This window comes from Anser cygnoides, chromosome 12, assembly GCF_040182565.1.
Source record: "Anser cygnoides isolate HZ-2024a breed goose chromosome 12, Taihu_goose_T2T_genome, whole genome shotgun sequence".
NCBI classification, from domain to species: Eukaryota; Metazoa; Chordata; class Aves; order Anseriformes; family Anatidae; genus Anser; species Anser cygnoides.
In genome coordinates, this window is record NC_089884.1 from 11,551,110 (window position 1) to 11,566,638 (window position 15,529).

At 60.1% G+C, this 15,529-nt stretch overlaps 2 protein-coding genes across 3 annotated transcripts; both read left to right on the forward strand.

The window, feature by feature from the left end:
• Positions 1-233: 233 nt before the first annotated feature.
• On the forward strand, positions 234-6,781 carry USB1 (U6 snRNA biogenesis phosphodiesterase 1). 2 transcript variants are annotated; one of them, XM_048068994.2, is made up of 7 exons: positions 234-386; positions 533-693; positions 1,595-1,778; positions 2,374-2,427; positions 4,194-4,299; positions 5,206-5,289; positions 5,551-6,781. In XM_048068994.2, the coding sequence occupies exons 1-7, from the start codon at positions 274-276 to the stop codon at positions 5,653-5,655; spliced, it is 807 nt and encodes a 268-aa protein (XP_047924951.1). In that variant the 5' UTR covers positions 234-273; the 3' UTR covers positions 5,656-6,781. The 2 variants fall into 2 exon arrangements, with proteins under 2 accessions (XP_047924951.1, XP_047924952.1); XM_048068995.2 differs by having other exon boundaries at positions 259-293.
• A 1,182-nt stretch (positions 6,782-7,963) lies between these two features.
• On the forward strand, positions 7,964-14,321 carry MMP15 (matrix metallopeptidase 15). Its single transcript, XM_067004533.1, is given in 11 exon segments — positions 7,964-8,245; positions 8,247-8,279; positions 9,491-9,639; positions 10,035-10,157; positions 10,309-10,616; positions 10,863-11,024; positions 11,202-11,425; positions 11,579-11,717; positions 11,997-12,147; positions 12,443-12,558; positions 12,931-14,321. Coding segments are annotated over 11 exon segments (1,947 nt in total). The 5' UTR covers positions 7,964-8,164; the 3' UTR covers positions 13,392-14,321.
• Positions 14,322-15,529: the final 1,208 nt, after the last annotated feature.

Sequence of the window (15,529 nt, forward strand, 5' to 3'; positions counted from 1 at the left end):
GGGGTGGGGGGGAGCCGGGGCAGGGGGGCGGCCGCTGCTGCCCCCGGTACCGCGGGCAGGGCCGGGCCGGGCCGGGCTGGGCGGCGGCGGCCGGGCTGAGGAGCGGGCCGGGCCGGCCGCGGCGGCGGCGGCGGAGGAGGAGGAGGAGGAGGAGGAGGCGGGGCGGGCCGGGCGGCTGCCCCCTGCCGGGCCGCGCCGCCAACAGCGCCTCACGGCCGCGGCGGGGGGGTCGGGGCCGCTGCCGGGGCTCGGGGGAGGGCGGCCCGGAGCGCCATGAGGGCCGCGCTGGTGGGGTACAGCAGCTCCGAGGAGGAGGAGGAGGAGGAAGGGGGGCGGCAGCAGGGCGGCGGAGCGCGGGCCTCCCCCCGGGCCTCCCCCCGGGCCAGGTGGGTGCCGCGGCGCGGCCCTTCGGCAGGTCCCGGGCGAGGCCCGCGCTCCGCAGCCGGTCCCTGCCGGCGAGGGTGGGAGACCGGGCCGGGCCGGGGCAGGCGGAGGGTGCGGGTGCTGAGCGCTGCTTCTTCCTTCCCTGCAGCACGGCCCGGCCCCGGCTGCCCGTCCCCGAGTGCGTGCTGGACATGTTCAGGGAGCAGGAGGAGGAGGAGAGGGGTGCGGAGGACAGCTCCAAGCACGGCGGGCGTGTGCGCAGCTTCCCCCACGAGCGGGGCAATTGGGCCACCTACGTCTACATGCCCTGTAGGTAAACTCGGCCCTGCCCCGCAGCCTTCCCGAGCGGGGATGGGAGCTCTGGGGAGCAGGGCTGTCTGTGCTGGTCGCAGGTTCCAGCTGGTCAGGTAAGGCGCGAAGAGCCCTGGGAGTCCGCATGCGTCTAGTTTAGGAGCCGGGGTGTAGGTAAGACTGGGCTGTGAAAACACATGTCACCCCGGAAACATCACGCAATTGTGCCTCCCTCTGCAAGCACTCGGCGAGCAGCAGCCTTGTAACGGGCAGGCACCTCTGCCCAGCACAAGGTGCTGTTTCTCGGCGTGTCATTAAATGTGCTTGTCGGTTGCACACAGCACAACAGCCTTTTCCACAAATGCACACAAGGTCTGTAGGGATCAGGAGGGGGATCAAGAGACCCATGGCTCTTGCCATGAGCTGGAGTGACTGCTGGGTTAGCAAGTCCAATCGTCTTTGCTCTCAGTGCCAAGGCCTCTAATGGAAGGGCAGGAGCAGAGCAGCCTGTCGAAAACCAGATATGGAGCGTGGATGGGTACATGGGTTTTCCTCTAGCCGCCTCCTGGTCTGTCTGTGGTCTGGTAGGAGCAGTGGTCACAGCACTGGCCCCTTTCTGGAGTAAGGACTAGCAGTGCTGTTTGCAGTTGTGCCATGCAGGGCGTCAGGGAGCTGGGGTACTGTTCCTACCTTACGCTTCAGCTTTAAGCTGGCAGACATGTTTTAGACAATATTGTCCTATGTGTCCTTAAGAAGATGTGAAGCTCTCTCAGTGCTTGACACTGCATGCCAGGCAGTGCAGGGTGCTCCCACCCTGAGCTGCTTCTGTCTAGTGACTGCTCCCTCCCTGTCCCCAAGATCTGTGGCTGATGCTGTGGGGAGGGAGCTGGCTCTGACTGTGCTGCCATTTGCTTTGCAGACAAAGTCCAGGAGGAATTCCTGGAGTTGTTGGACCTCCTAGTGTCCCATGCTCGAACCTATGTCTCCTCACTCACTGCCATGGAAGAGTTCCACATCAGTCTCTCCCAGAGCGTGGTGCTGCGCTATCACTGGATAAACCCCTTTGTCCAGTCCCTCAAGGAGCGCCTGGCCTCCTTTGACAGGTAGGAGCAGCTGAGCCTCACACGAGCTCCTGTGCATCCGTTCCTTTCCTTGCACTTGGTCCGGTCTCTGCTCCACCAGCGTCTGCACAATAAGTCTTCTCTCTGGGAGCTGGTGCTGCACCAGTAAAGCCTGGGGAGTTTTCTGTCTGCCCTGGGATCCAGCACCACGCAAATCAGCAGGCCAGCCATACTTGTGCCAGCGATATTGCTGTGGCCTGCAAGGACTCCACTTTCAAGGACAAGGCCAGAGCCGTGCTGTCCTCTAAACAGTGGATATTCACTACTGGCTTCATTGCTTGCGTCTGGCTGAGATACCCACCAAGGATCAGATGTTTTAGTGCTTTTTTTTTTGCTGCCTGTGCTTCAGAAGGCTGAAAACACTGTTGGGAAGTGGCTTAATTTAAGCCCAGAAAGGTTCCAGTTGCACCAATTCAGTCTGACTGGAGCAAGTGTTTGCCTTTGTCTTTCCACAGCTTGGTAGAAATTCTGTATCTTCCCCATCTTTAGACTGTTTTTTTATTTTATTTTATTTTGTTGTTGTTGTTATTTTTTTTCATTTTTTTTCCTATCTGAAAAAGCATCTTTCTTATTTCAGGTTCTTCTGTGTAGCTAACCAAATGAAAGTGTATACCAACCAGAACAAAACCAGGTGAGTGAACAACAGAGTAGCCTGCCTGGGGAGAAGGCTGGGTGAGGTGGTTTGTGGATGGGAAGCGTAGCACTGCCTGTCCTATGCTGTGGCAGTTGCTGCAGGCAGTTATGTGGAGGACCAGAATGCAATCTCCCCATCTTACCACCTCTTTGACTGAGGTTTCATAGCTTTGCTCAGCCGCTTCCAGGAGTGCTCCAGGGTGCATAATTTTTTAGCTTCAGTATTGATTCTCTGCAACCTATTATTCTCTGTGGTGACTGAACCTCAGGCTGCAGAATTTCAGTCTTCTTACGAGAGGAGAAGAGATGTGTTCACAACATGACCCGAGGCAGGCCTTTCTGCTGGGGTTAGGCTAATGCCGTAGCTTCACATCAGCTGAAGCAGACAGTGCTGCCAACGGAGGCAGCCCAGTGCATTGCCATCTCCGATCTGGTTTGCTCTGTGGTTTCACAGAGCCTCATGCCAGCTCAGGGAGTGGGTGAGGGGGAATGAGCAGCCTGGGGCAGGCAGAGTGGGGGCCACCTCTTTTGGCAGCAGCACCAGCTTATGCTGATCATGAAATTGCAGTGCAAGTCTTCAAAGGGCTGGAGACAAATAGCTCTGAGAGTGCTAATTCACCTGTGTGTCAGCTCAGAAGCCTGATAGTGCCAATTCCAATTTAACACAATTAAGTAGTTTAAATGTCAAAGCACAATAAAAGAAAGGTGATTACAATTATGAAAAGTTGCTAAATCTAATGGGAATGGCAAAGCATGTTAGTCATGGGTGGGAGGAAGCAGTTCCTGAATGATGTTTGTCCTCCAGGCCTCCCGTGCCATCAGGCACAGGCATATAGAAAGTATCACCAAGACGATCCTTGAGGAGGAACCTCTTTGTCACGTTTCTCCAGCTTAGTACTTCCCCATTTGTGCTGTTCGCAGCTGGTGCCTTCTAGCCACTTCCTATCCCATTGTACAACCGTAGCAACTTACATTTTCCTAAATGTAACTACTGCTCTTGAACAGGGCGTAGTGTTCAGTGCTCTACTGAAATACCCCATCAAGTGTGTCCTTTGCCTGGAAAATGAATTTTCATGTCTCAAAAGGTGCTGAGTTAATCTAGTAAGTCTGCATTATATATCATCTGCTGAGGGAGCTGGGCCTGTTTAGCTTGGAGAAGAGAAGACTGAGGGGAGATCTCATCAATGCATATAAATATCTGAAGGGAGGGTGTCAGGAAGATGGAACCAGACTTGTTTCAGTTGTGCCCAGCAGCAGGACAAGAGGCAATGGGCACAAATTGAAGCACAGGAAGTTATGGCTGAATATGAGGGGGCACTTCTGTACTGTGAGGGTGACAGAGCACTGGAACAGCCGGCCAAGAGAGGTTGTGGAGTCTCCTTCTCTGGAGGTACTCAGAACCTGCCTGGATGTGATCCTGTGCAACGCGCTCTAGGTGATCCTTGGCAGAGGGATGGGACCGGATGATCTCCAGAGGTCCCTTCCAACCTCAGCCATTCTATGATTCTGCGATCCAGTCCTGCTTCTCCAGTTTTCTCCCTGCTGCCATGTCTTTATGGTTTTTTTTCTTTTTTTTTTCTTTTTTTTTCAGAGTAGTCAGTGTGCCTGAATACTTAAGCCTAGCGTTTCTCAGATTATCTTTTTTTTTCTGCTTTGAAAAAGGGCTAGGAACTTTGCCTGGTAGGAATACATGGTTAGTATGCTTACGGCTGTGCTTTCCGCAGCATGACAGGGTGCGTGCGCTCTCTCCTTGTCTTTGTTCAGGACCTTCATTGGACTGGAAGTCTCCGCAGGGCATTTCCAGCTGCTGGAGCTGGTCTCAGAGGTGGACAAAGTTATGGAGGAATTTGACCTCCCCACATTCTACAAGGTGGGGTGTATTGCATTTCCCTGCTGGTCTGGAGATGCTGGCTGGTTCCCTGTGAGGGTTGGGGGCTTCTAGTCCATGAAATGTTCAACCCCAAATATTTGGGAGTGGAGAGGTTAGGCTCTGAAATGGTCTCCAATGGGCTAGTCAGTGACATTCACCGTTAACACCCTGAACAGGATATTGCTGAGAATGGGACTAGTGTAAGTTTTGTTTCATGTCCTGTCCAGGAGAGTAAAGGTGTTAACTGCTAACTAGCAGCTTCTGGGAATTGGGTTTCTAGGGCTGAGTCAGGTGCCTACAGTTGAGAGAGCACATCACAGACACAGCGGGGACAATCCCACTCTGTAGGACAATCCCGGATTGTCCTAGTGGATTGAGTGGGGCTTGGGGTGAGTGCTGTGGGACTGAGGAGATGCTTGTGCCTCTTCCTCAGGCAGTTTCCTGGGGCATCAGTTCAACCTGTTTCCTTGGCACTAACTTTGGGGACAGGATTGGATTTTGAAGGACCAAACCCTGATTTCTCTGTTTCTAGAAGTGAGTGGGGGACCCAGAAGTGACCCACCTCCCCAGTTTAGGACTGTCTGTGAGAGGTTCTCTGTGTGTTTAGAAAAGCTACCACAAATGACAGCAGAGAGGCTGGGAACCAGGCAGTCTTGCCTGCTGGTGTCCAAGAAGGCTGGAGTAAGGAGCCCAGGGTTCATCTGATTCCCAGCACAGTTGTGTATCAGCTCTGTAAGTGCCGAGATGGCTGAGGGGGCTCCCTCCTTCGGGATCCTCCTGCCCATGTCTGCAGAGTGCTCAGAGATCACAGGCAGGGCAGCACCGTACCAAATACCCCACTGTGGCTCCCTGCACTGAGCAAAGCCACCTTTCGTTCTTGCGATCTGATCCATGTCTTATCTTCAGGACCCATCGTTCCATATCAGCTTGGCCTGGTGTGTTGGGGACCTGACTGGCAGCCTGGAGGGGCAGTGTCTGCAGGAGCTCCAGGTGCGTCCCCACACCAGGCGGAGAGGAGGGGAGGAGCAGAGAGGGAGTTTTTTTCTGTGAGGCAAACTCCAGTGGATTGGAAGAAGAGAAACTTTTTGCGGGAACGATGAGTTAAACCATCCTCTTGAAGGAAGTCAGAAGCTGCCAGCCACAATCTCATCTCTGACTTGGTTCAGAGAGGCAGCTGCTGACTCCATCTTCTGGGATTTGCCCTGTTCACCCTCCTTGTACTGACTCCTGCCTTCTGCGTGTGTTTTCTAGGACATTGTGGACAGGTTTGAGGACTCAGCGCTCATTCTGCGTGTCCAATGGGAGCAAATCCGCTGCAAGTCAGGGAACAAGTTCTTCTCTTTCCCCTTGAGGTAGGGCCTGGTAGGTTTCAGAGCCCTGAAGACCCTGCTTTTCATCAAAGAACTGTTCTCCAGCACAGCTCTAAGCGGTGGAAGCTGTCACACACCTCCCACGTTCTTTTTGTCTGCTCAGCAGCTCTGGGGAGTTTGTGGTATCAAACTGTGCGACTTCCAGGTTTGAGTTTCTGGCTAAAGAAATGTGTGTGTGTAGCAGATTTCCTACAGCAGCGTGCTGTCAGCAGCTAGGATGTGCTTCAGTCAGCACTGGTGGTTCCAACCATCCCACAGTTGCTGATTTTTTTATATATATATGTATATCAAAGCCATAGATGCCTTATGTTAAAGAGGAATAAGGTAGTGTGGGAAGCTCTTGCTAAAGGAAGTACGTCTCACACGGTTGGAAATAGCACCAACTTCTTGTCAGGAGGCCTGGAGCATGCTGACTGCTGAGCTCAGAGTCCCTCGTTCTGAAAAGCAAGAGACAAGGATGCAGAGCTAGACTCTTGCACCAGAGCATTTCCGTACCATAACCCAGCCCGGAGAAGTTCACGGGTCATGTTCTGTGTCCATCTCACGCTGTTGCTGCCTCTACAGAAGAATTACAGCATCAGATTCTTTCACCAAACAGCAGATAGGTTAAATCTCGGCAGAGAGGTTGGAAACCCCTTGTGTTTTCAGTGCTAACCCAGCGCGGCCTCGGGCTGGTTTTAAAACAACGACTTTATTTTAAGATCGTGTGTGTCAGAAGGACTTTTCTGCAGGGCAGCTTCCCGTCAGAAGCTTGCTGACCTTCTAGGGCGAGCCCAAGAGAGGGCAGTGTCGGCTCTCATATCGTGACTGAGCTGGAAAGGCGGTGCCTGCTGCTGAGCGAGACAAGGAGCGGCACACGCACTTTCCCGTGAAAACAACACCGTGGGTGCAGTGATGACCCTGTTGACTGTGGGCTGGACTTTGTCCCTTGAGAGAAGGTGCTTTCTATCCTTGTCCTGCGGGAAGGTCTGCTGCGGCCTCTTAGGTATTCAGAGCAAGATGCTAGTGTGCTGCCCTGAATCTTTCATTTCACGTTTGTCTGATGAAAAACCGCGAGGCTGCTTCTGACGGTAAAATCTGTCTCCTCATGTCATAAAACTGTTTCTGTGGTATATTTGAGCTGTTCAATTTCAGAAGTGCCCAGCTTCAGCAGCTCCTGCAGACTTCAAATGAGGCAGTGTCTGCAAGCCCTTCTGTGAGCTGGGTGTAGCGCTCTCATTCCACTTGTACGCAAGGAAGCTCGGGGCCCTCACAGCCATTGGAGCTTCTGTCTCAGTGCAGGTCTTTGTCTGCCAACTCCCCTGCAATATCTGGTTTTCAAATTAATAGAATTCCTGGGGGGACTGCGAGGGAGAAGCAGCAAATTCAACGCATTGTTCAGTTAAAATGAAACAACCCTCCCCCCTTCTTTCTGCTCCCTCCCCTGCACGTTGATTTCTGTTTGTTTTTGGCACTGACAGCTGATGGTCCCAGCACTCGTTTGCCCATGTCCCTGATCTGGGTGGCTCAGCACATCGGCTGCTAGGTCAGTGCAGCCTGTGAAGATGCCTGGGAGAGCTGAATTTGAGGCAGTCAGGGCCTTGCTCCAGGGGGGCATGTTACACCAGCGGTCCCCTCCGGATGCACATCTGGTCCAGGTATCTGGCAGAGTGCTGCGCTGCTCACTGCTGCTTCCAGCATGCCCCTTTCCCCTTTTTATCCAGCGCCCGTCTTTGGTTAGTTAGTTTCTGGGATAGGGATATGCACAGACTTTAAGTGATTATGCCCCAAGTTGTTTTTTGTTTGTTTTGCTTTTCCCCTTTAAAAAAAAAAAAGAGAGAGGGAGAGACTTGGAGACTTCCATTGAAACTTGGCACCTGCAAACCCCTCCTGGTTTCTGTGTGGTTTGAGCTCATCAGGGAGAGGTTAGTGCCCAGTAAGCAGCTGTGGCAGCTGGCCACGCTGCCTCCCCGGGGGCGCTGGCCGGGGTCGGTCTGCCCTCCCGACCTTGGGAAGCACCCAGGGGTGGCTCCCGGTGCACCCTGACGCCGTGACCAAGAAGAGCGCCGAGCTGTGCTGCCTGAAAGCTGCCCGGGCAGCAGCTGCGGAGCAGAGGGCAGGCGCCCAGGCCTCGGGCAGCGCCGGCACCGAAACCGCCGCCGGCGTCCGCCCGAGCACGCCCCGAGAGCGGCGGGGACAAAGTCCGGGGCCGGGCCGCGGGCGAGGAGCAGCGGGGGGCGCCCGGGTGCCGCCGGCCGGGGGGCGGGGGGCTCGGCCCGGCTCCTCCCCGCTCCGCTCGGCGCCGCCCCGCCGCCGCCCCGCGTCCGTCCGCCGGGCCGAGCCGAGCCGAGCCGAGGCACATGGGCCGCGCTCCGCCGGCCTGAGCCCCCCGCACGGCCCCGGCGGCGCCCCCCATGCAGCTCCGCGCAGCCCCCGCGGCGGCCCGGGCCCGGGCCATGAGGGCGGCGTAGCTCGGGCAGCTCGGCCCGGCCCGGCCCGGCGCGGCGCGGCGCGGGATGGCGGCCGGCGGCGGCGCCCCCTGCAGGGCGGGCGGGAGCCTCCCGGCCCTGCTGCTGCTGCTGCTGCTGGTGGGGGGGGGGAGCGGCCACGGGCGGCGAAGTCAACGCTGAGGTGAGCGGGGGAGAGGGGGGGGGAGCGCTGGGTGCCCGCTGGGGAGAGCTGCGGGACGGGGAGAGCTGCGGGACGGGGAGCCCCGCAGGCAGGAGCCCCTCCGGGGGGTCCCGCAGGGCTGAGCACCCCGGGGCCTTCGGGCCTGGCTGCCCCGCCAAGCGACGCCGCCGTAACCCCGGGCCGGTGGCACGGCCGGCTCCGTGCCGCCCGGAGCGCCGAGGGGCACCGGGGATGCTCCCGGCAGCCGCTGCGGGCACGCTGCTGGGCTCGGCGCCTCGGCTTCCCCAGTGCGGTGCTGGGGGCGAGCGGTGCTGGGGGCACGGGAACGGCCCCGGACAACGGGGCGGTCGAGGCATTGCCCGGATCCTCGTCTTCGTCCTCCTGCGTGCAGCCCGTGGGGGTGCTGAGCCCCCCGCGGAGCTCTGCAGCCAGCCCAGGCGCTTCCTGAGGGCTGAGGCCGGGGGGCTCCCAGCAGCTCCCGGCAGGTCCTGCCGGCGGCCTCGCCTCCCCCTGCAAGCTGAGAGCAGGGACAAAAGCGCTCGCTCCCAGGGAGGTAGGAGCGGGGATCCTGCCCGCGCCTGCCCAGCCTCAGGCGAGGGCTGGGCCCAGCTGCACCATTTCCCCGCTGCTCTCTCCTGGCTCGCTCTCCGCTTGTCCCTGCGGCACCTGGGCTGCAGCCCAGAAGCGATGGTGTGGGGCTTGGGGTCAGGGACCCACATCGGGAGCACGCCTCTTGCTGTGGTTTGGCCCCTTCCGGCCTTGGGGAGCTATCTGGAGAGTGCCGTGGCTGCGTGCGAGTCCCCGTGCCCCTTGGGCTGCAGCAGGTAGGGCCAGCGGCCCCTCAGACCTGCCCCTTCACACCCTGTCCTGTGTTCTCTCCCAGCCTCCCATCCTGCCCGGGTGGAGTGCTCCCCCCAGCAGCTGGCTCACAGAGCGTCCCTGAGCGCAGGCGTGCTCCTTCAGAGGCAGGGAGAGGCTGCCCCGGTGAGGCCAGCACACCTGGAGGTAGCAGCAGATGGGGACGGCAGAGCCGCGGCGGCGGTGCTCCTGGGACTGGCAGTCCAGGCCCATTGGGTGTGCACATGGCTGGCATCTCAGGGAGCTTTTTGTTCTGGGGCAGCTCCAGTTGGGGCTGACAGTAGGGGGGCATCAGTGAAAGGAAGGCTTCCTCATCCCTGCCTGTCAGCCCGATGCTTGTTTTTCTCTCACAGGCATGGCTGCGGCTGTATGGCTACCTGCCCCAGTCGAGCAGGCAGATGTCCACCATGCGCTCTGCTCAGATCTTCTCCTCAGCCCTCTCAGAGATGCAGAAGTTCTATGGGATCACCGTCACTGGTGTCCTGGATGAGGAGACCAAAATGTGAGTTTCTCTATGAGCTGCTCTCTTGCTCTTGCAGAAGGAAGCTTGACTTTCTGGCCCACCTCTTCCCGAGCCCCTTTAGCGGGGATCGGCCTCTGGCTGACCACAAGTTCCCTTTCCCAGAGCGATGGAGATGACTGATCTGGTTTTTGTGCTCACACCACTGCTGTCGTCTTCTGTTGGCAGTGAGCCCCTGCAGGCTATGGAAAGCTCAGCTTGCTGGCCCCCTGAGCCCTGCCTGCATACGCACCCAGAAGCGTGGGTGCTGTCTCCCATGGGACCCATGTCTCCCTTCCACACCTGCAGCTTCCCTCACTGGCTGTGGCGCCTGTAACTTCTCAGGGTGCTTTTCCCTGGGTGGGGAGCTGAGCCCTCACTTGATGCCCTCCTGGCAGGTGGATGAAGCGTCCCCGCTGTGGGGTCCCAGACCAGTTTGGGGTCCAGATGAAGTCTAACATGCGGCGGAAGAGGTATGCGCTCACGGGGCGGCGCTGGAGCCAGAGCCATCTCACGTTCAGGTACCCAGCAATCAGCACGGGGCAGCTTTTTCGGGCTTAGGGTTTGCTCACAGCCCAGCTGCAGACCCTTTGGGCCAAAGCTGCAGCAGGGTTGCAGTGGGTGAGTGCTGCCCTGGGCCATCCTGATCGAGGCCCTGCTCTGTGCCCTCAGCATCCAGAACTACACGGAGAAGCTGGGCCGGTACCACTCGTATGAGGCCATCCGCCAAGCCTTCCGGGTGTGGGAGCAGGCCACGCCGCTCGTCTTCCAGGAGGTGCCGTATGAGGACATTCGTCAGAAGCGGAAGAAGGAGGCTGACATCATGGTGCTTTTTGCCTCTGGTTTCCACGGGGACAGCTCCCCTTTTGATGGTGTCGGGGGATTTTTGGCTCATGCCTATTTCCCCGGCCCAGGGATGGGTGGGGACACGCACTTCGACTCAGATGAGCCCTGGACGCTGGAGAACACGGATGTGTCTGGTGAGCCGATGCAGGGGGCTGGGGTGGCAAGGTGATTGGAGAAGCCAGGGTTTGGTTGTGGCCTGGCACCTGGGTGATGTGTGCCTGGCAGGGCCCGCAGGGCAGACGGAACATTTCCTCTGGGGGTGACGCAGATTGCTCTGGTTCCGTCGCAGAGCATCCCTGGCACAGGGTGCAGTGCTGGGGCCAGGAAGCTGCCCCATGCCAGGCGCCCTGCTGCCTTGCTGACAGTGCCTTTCCCTGCAGGGAACAACCTTTTCCTGGTGGCCGTGCACGAGCTGGGGCACTCGCTGGGCCTGGAACATTCCAGCAACCCCAGTGCTATCATGGCCCCCTTCTACCAGTGGATGGACACAGAGAACTTCCAGCTGCCTGAGGATGACCTCAAGGGCATCCAACAGCTGTACGGTGAGGGAGCCAGCTGCGCTGGGACGTGGGCTGGGCAGAGGGACAGGGGGGTGCTCCACCAGCTGGAAGCTGGGTGCACGGTCTTGGGACTGTGCCTGGCCTGGGAGCAGGGGGAAGGAGGCGCTGACGTTGTTGGTTTGCAAGCACTCCATCCGTTCTCTCTCCTCCTCTGCCCAGGTACCGCAGATGGGCACCCTCAGCCCACCAAGCCCTTGCCCACCGTGACGCCCCGAAGACCTGGCAGGCCAGACCAGAGACCCCCCAGGCCACGCCCGCCAGGGAAACCAGAGCGGCCCCCCAAACCTGGCAGCCCAGAGCGACCTGACCAGTACGGCCCCGACATCTGCGATGGGAACTTTGACACGGTGGCAGTGCTGCGGGGCGAGATGTTCGTGTTTAAGGTACCTTCCAGGACCCCTTCCTGCCCTGTATCTGCTCTGGAGTTCTCAGGTGGAAGGCCCTAATGAGACGATGGACTCGGGTGCCCTGGCCCCCTCTGCCTGAGCACAGAAGTCTGTCCCTGCGTGCCCTGCTGACACCCTGCTTCCCAACAGGGCCGATGGTTCTGGAGGGTGCGGCACAACCGGGTGCTGGACAACTATCCCATGCCCATCGGGCACTTCTGGCGGGGCCTGCCCGGGGACATCGACGCTGCCTATGAGAGGCACGATGGCAGATTTGTCTTCTTTAAAGGTGAGCGGCGCGGCTGGAGCCGGGTGGCGGGGCTGGGGTGGAGTGTGCTGCCACATCGTGGCCTGGTGTGCTCCCAGCTGTCTTGATCCCCTCCCAAAGCACCTGTGCAGTCTGCTTGGCTTTGCAGGTACAAAGAGCTGCTGTCTGGTCCCTAAGGCTTCTGGCCAAGGGATGGGGTGGCCACAGGCATCACACCCCCTCCCTGTCCGGCTGCACGCACGCACGCTGCACCAGCTGGGCTGCAGCCTCATCTGCCTTCTCCATTTCCTTCCCACCCAGGTGACCGGTACTGGCTCTTCCGAGAAGCCAATCTGGAGGCTGGGTACCCGCAGCCACTGGCCACCTACGGGCAGGGCATCCCCTATGACAGAATTGACACTGCGGTCTGGTGGGAGCCCACGGGGCACACCTTCTTCTTCCGTGGGGACAGGTACGTGCTGCCCTCACCAGGGCTCCAGGGTCATCCCCCCCGCTGTCCCCTGCCCTGTGCCTCCGTTCTCCTGCCTGGAGCGGGGATGGTGTGGGCTGGGTGGAGGTGGGACGGCGGGCTGTTGGCAAATGGCTTCCTACACAGGGGGGTATATTGAGCTGATGGGGGAAAAAGTGGGGCCACCACAGCTGCGGGGCTGCCATCAGCAGAGCCCCCTGTGCTGTCCGCAGCTGTGGGATGGGGGCACTGTGTCCGTGCCCTCTGCCAGCTCACCAGGTCCCTCTGCCTCCCACAGATACTGGCGCTTCAACGAGGACACGCGCTCGGTGGACCCCGGGTACCCCAAGCCCATCTCTGTCTGGGTGGGCATCCCTCCCTCACCCAAGGGCGCCTTCCTCAGCTCAGATGCCTGTAAGTAGAAGAGAGGACGGGGTGAGGGGGGATGCAGTCTCCTCTGTCGGCACCTACGTGCCCCTCCAACAGCAGGTGGCCAGAGCATGGCCGTGTGGGCAGAGCAGGGTGCTGCAGAGATCGGATGGAAACAGAGGCCACCTTTCTCTGCTCTTTCTGCTCTTCTCCATCATGTGGGAGCTGGGAGGGAGCCCAGGAGCTGCCCAGCTAGCCCTTCCAAAGGGCAGGGAGTCCTGTTTCCCCTGTTTTGCAGATCCTGAAGCAAACACTGCAATCTGCAGGCCAGCCGTGTGCTGTGCCTGGCAGGGGACTGCAGCCTCTCACCCCCCACCTCCATCTCTTTCCCCCCCCCATCTTTTTCTCTTCCCCCAGCTTCAACGTACTTCTACAGAGGCACAAAGTACTGGAAGTTTGACAATGAGCGACTCAAAACGGAGCCAGGCTACCCCAAATCCATCCTGCGGGACTTCATGGGCTGCCATGTGGAGCTGGTCCCAGACCCCAACCCCCGGTGGCCTGACGTCGACCAGCCTCCCTTCAACCCTGATGGGGATGAGAACCCTGGTGGGCGGTCTGAAGGCGAGGAGGATGAGGAGGAGGAAGAGGAGGATGAGGAGGATTACAGCGAGGGCGGTCGCAAGCAGGGCGGTGACGTGGACGTGGTGGTGCAGATTGACGAGTACACACGCACCATGAGCGTCGTGATGGTGCTGGTGCTGCTGGTGCTGCTGCTCTGCATCCTCGGCCTCATCTATGTCATTGTGCAGATGCAGAGGAAGGGCACGCCCCGAATGCTCTTGTACTGCAAGCGCTCCTTGCAGGAGTGGGTCTGACCCCCATCTTTCCCCACCCTCTGCCACCATGGTGCTAATGACGAGCCTGCCCTGCCCCTCCCCAGCAGCCTATTTATACCCAGAGGTTCGTCCCACTCCCCCCTAGCCCCTGTGCACTGCCGCTGCTTGGTGTCCCCAGCCCCAGAAGAGAGATTCCCACCTGCCCCAGCCTAGGGTGTGAGGGGTGCCCCTTAGCCCCCCATTGTCTGTGCAACCCGGTTCCACGACTGGTCTGGGGCTGGAGGATGTTTGTGAGGAGCTGGGGGCAGCAGGGCTGGACAGAAGCCAGGTCCCGCAGGCTGGCGGGGTGCCCCCCTCTCTCACGACATCCCCCCTTGCCAGCAGCTCAGGCTGCTGCAGAGGAGTGTGTCCCCCAGCACCCTGTGCCTCTGCCCCAGCAGGCCTGCATTGTCCAGCGCGCATCCAGCTGCTGAATTGTGGACAGTGCCTGTGTGAGTGGTAGAAGAGGTGGGAATGCGATCAGCACTGCGCGCCCAGTCCCCACGCGGGCAGGTCTCGGCAGCAAGTGGACGTGGGGCTGCTGGTACCTGTGGCCTGGCCGGTCCCTTGCTTGCCTGGCAGTGAAGGGAAGGGAGGGCTGAGCACGGCCACGCTTCCTTCCACAGGCTGGTGGGGGGTGCAGTGCCTAAAGATAGCACGGAGCTCGGGAAACCCGACGCGGAAGGCAGGTGACAGGCCGGGCTCCCTTCCCGTAGGGTCTTTGGCTGGCATGAGGAGCGGGGTGCTGCCTCTGCAACCCCCTTGGCTCAGCTTGGTCCCTTTCTCCTGCTTTGGATGTCAGCCCAGGTCACTGCTGCTGCAGGACAAAGCCCTCGGGGCGTGTGGTCCCCTTCCTGGGGTGCCAGCCTCCCCTGGCCCCGCGGGCAGGGGTGCCTTGTACTTGTATTAAATGGGTTGGGTGCGAGGAGAGCCATGGTGCTGTCCTTCCTGCGGGGCCGGGGCGTGGGGGGGGCTGCGGGTTGGGGCTGGGGGGCAGGATGGGGGCAGGAGTCAAAGGGGCTTTCCCCCACGAGGCGTTCAGCAGGTGTGGGGGGGTGTCACGCTCACCCAAGGGTGCCACCTTCCTGGGCATCTGTGGGGCTGGGCCAGGGGCTGTGGGGCTGCTGGCCTGGCTTTGGCACGCCTCCGCAGCGTCAGGGCAGGGGGAGGAGAGGGTTGGGAGCAGCGGGCTGGGACCCCCTGCCTGCAGCAAAGGGGGGCTCCACATTGCCCCCAGCACCAGCCAGGGCTCCCCCTGCCCCCCCCCCCCCCAGCTGCACCTGCTCCTTGTGGCCCTGCTGCCCGGGGGCTGCAGTTCTGAGGGGGCCGCTGGCAGCAGCCCGCTGGCAGCAGACAGAGCCGCCTTTCACGGGCTCCTGCAGCGGTGGCGGCCTCGCCGGGCAGGCCCCGTGGGAACACAGCGGGCCTTGTTCTGCCGGGGCCCCGCCGTGGCTGCCGGAGCCGAGGGCTGCACGGGTGCTCTGGGGCGGGGGGGGGGCTGATGGGTCAGCGCTGTGCTTCCCTGTCCCCGTGCAGGCCTGGTGTTCTTGTGGGAACAGGGCTGGCCGTGTCCTGCTGCCTGCTGCTGGGGACACGGCTATCTCGTCAGGGAAGATGAAAGCCGGAGGAGCTGCGGAGATCAGAGAAATAAGCTCGGGAGTGGGAGAGATTAGATCCGGGGGTAGGATTTTTTTTTTTTTTTTTTTTTCCAGGGAAAAATGTTACTCATGAGGGCAGCCGTGGGCAGGCAGCGGCTGAGGCACGCGATGCTGATAGAGGCGGTGGCTGCTCTTTGCTGGCTGGCGGAGCGTGGCCAGGAGCTTGCTGGGGCCGTGAGGTCTGGCTGCCCCGGGGCTGGGGGTGGCTGCGCAGAGGAAGGGGCCGAGCTGCTGCCGTGGGGGGTCAGAGCTGCTCCCGGACCACATCCCCGTACCCGGGGCGGCCTGGCCTGGTACTAACCAGTGTGAGGGTCCGGGCTGCCCTGTGGGAGCAGACCCCCAACTCGTGTCCCCCATCTCACACCTGGCCCCCCAGTGAGACGGGGCCGCACACGGAGCCGTGCCCTGCCTCGGTGTCGCCTCTCGCGATGGGTGCTGGTGGCTGTGACACGGGGCCGGGCACGGGGAGCAGCAGCCATT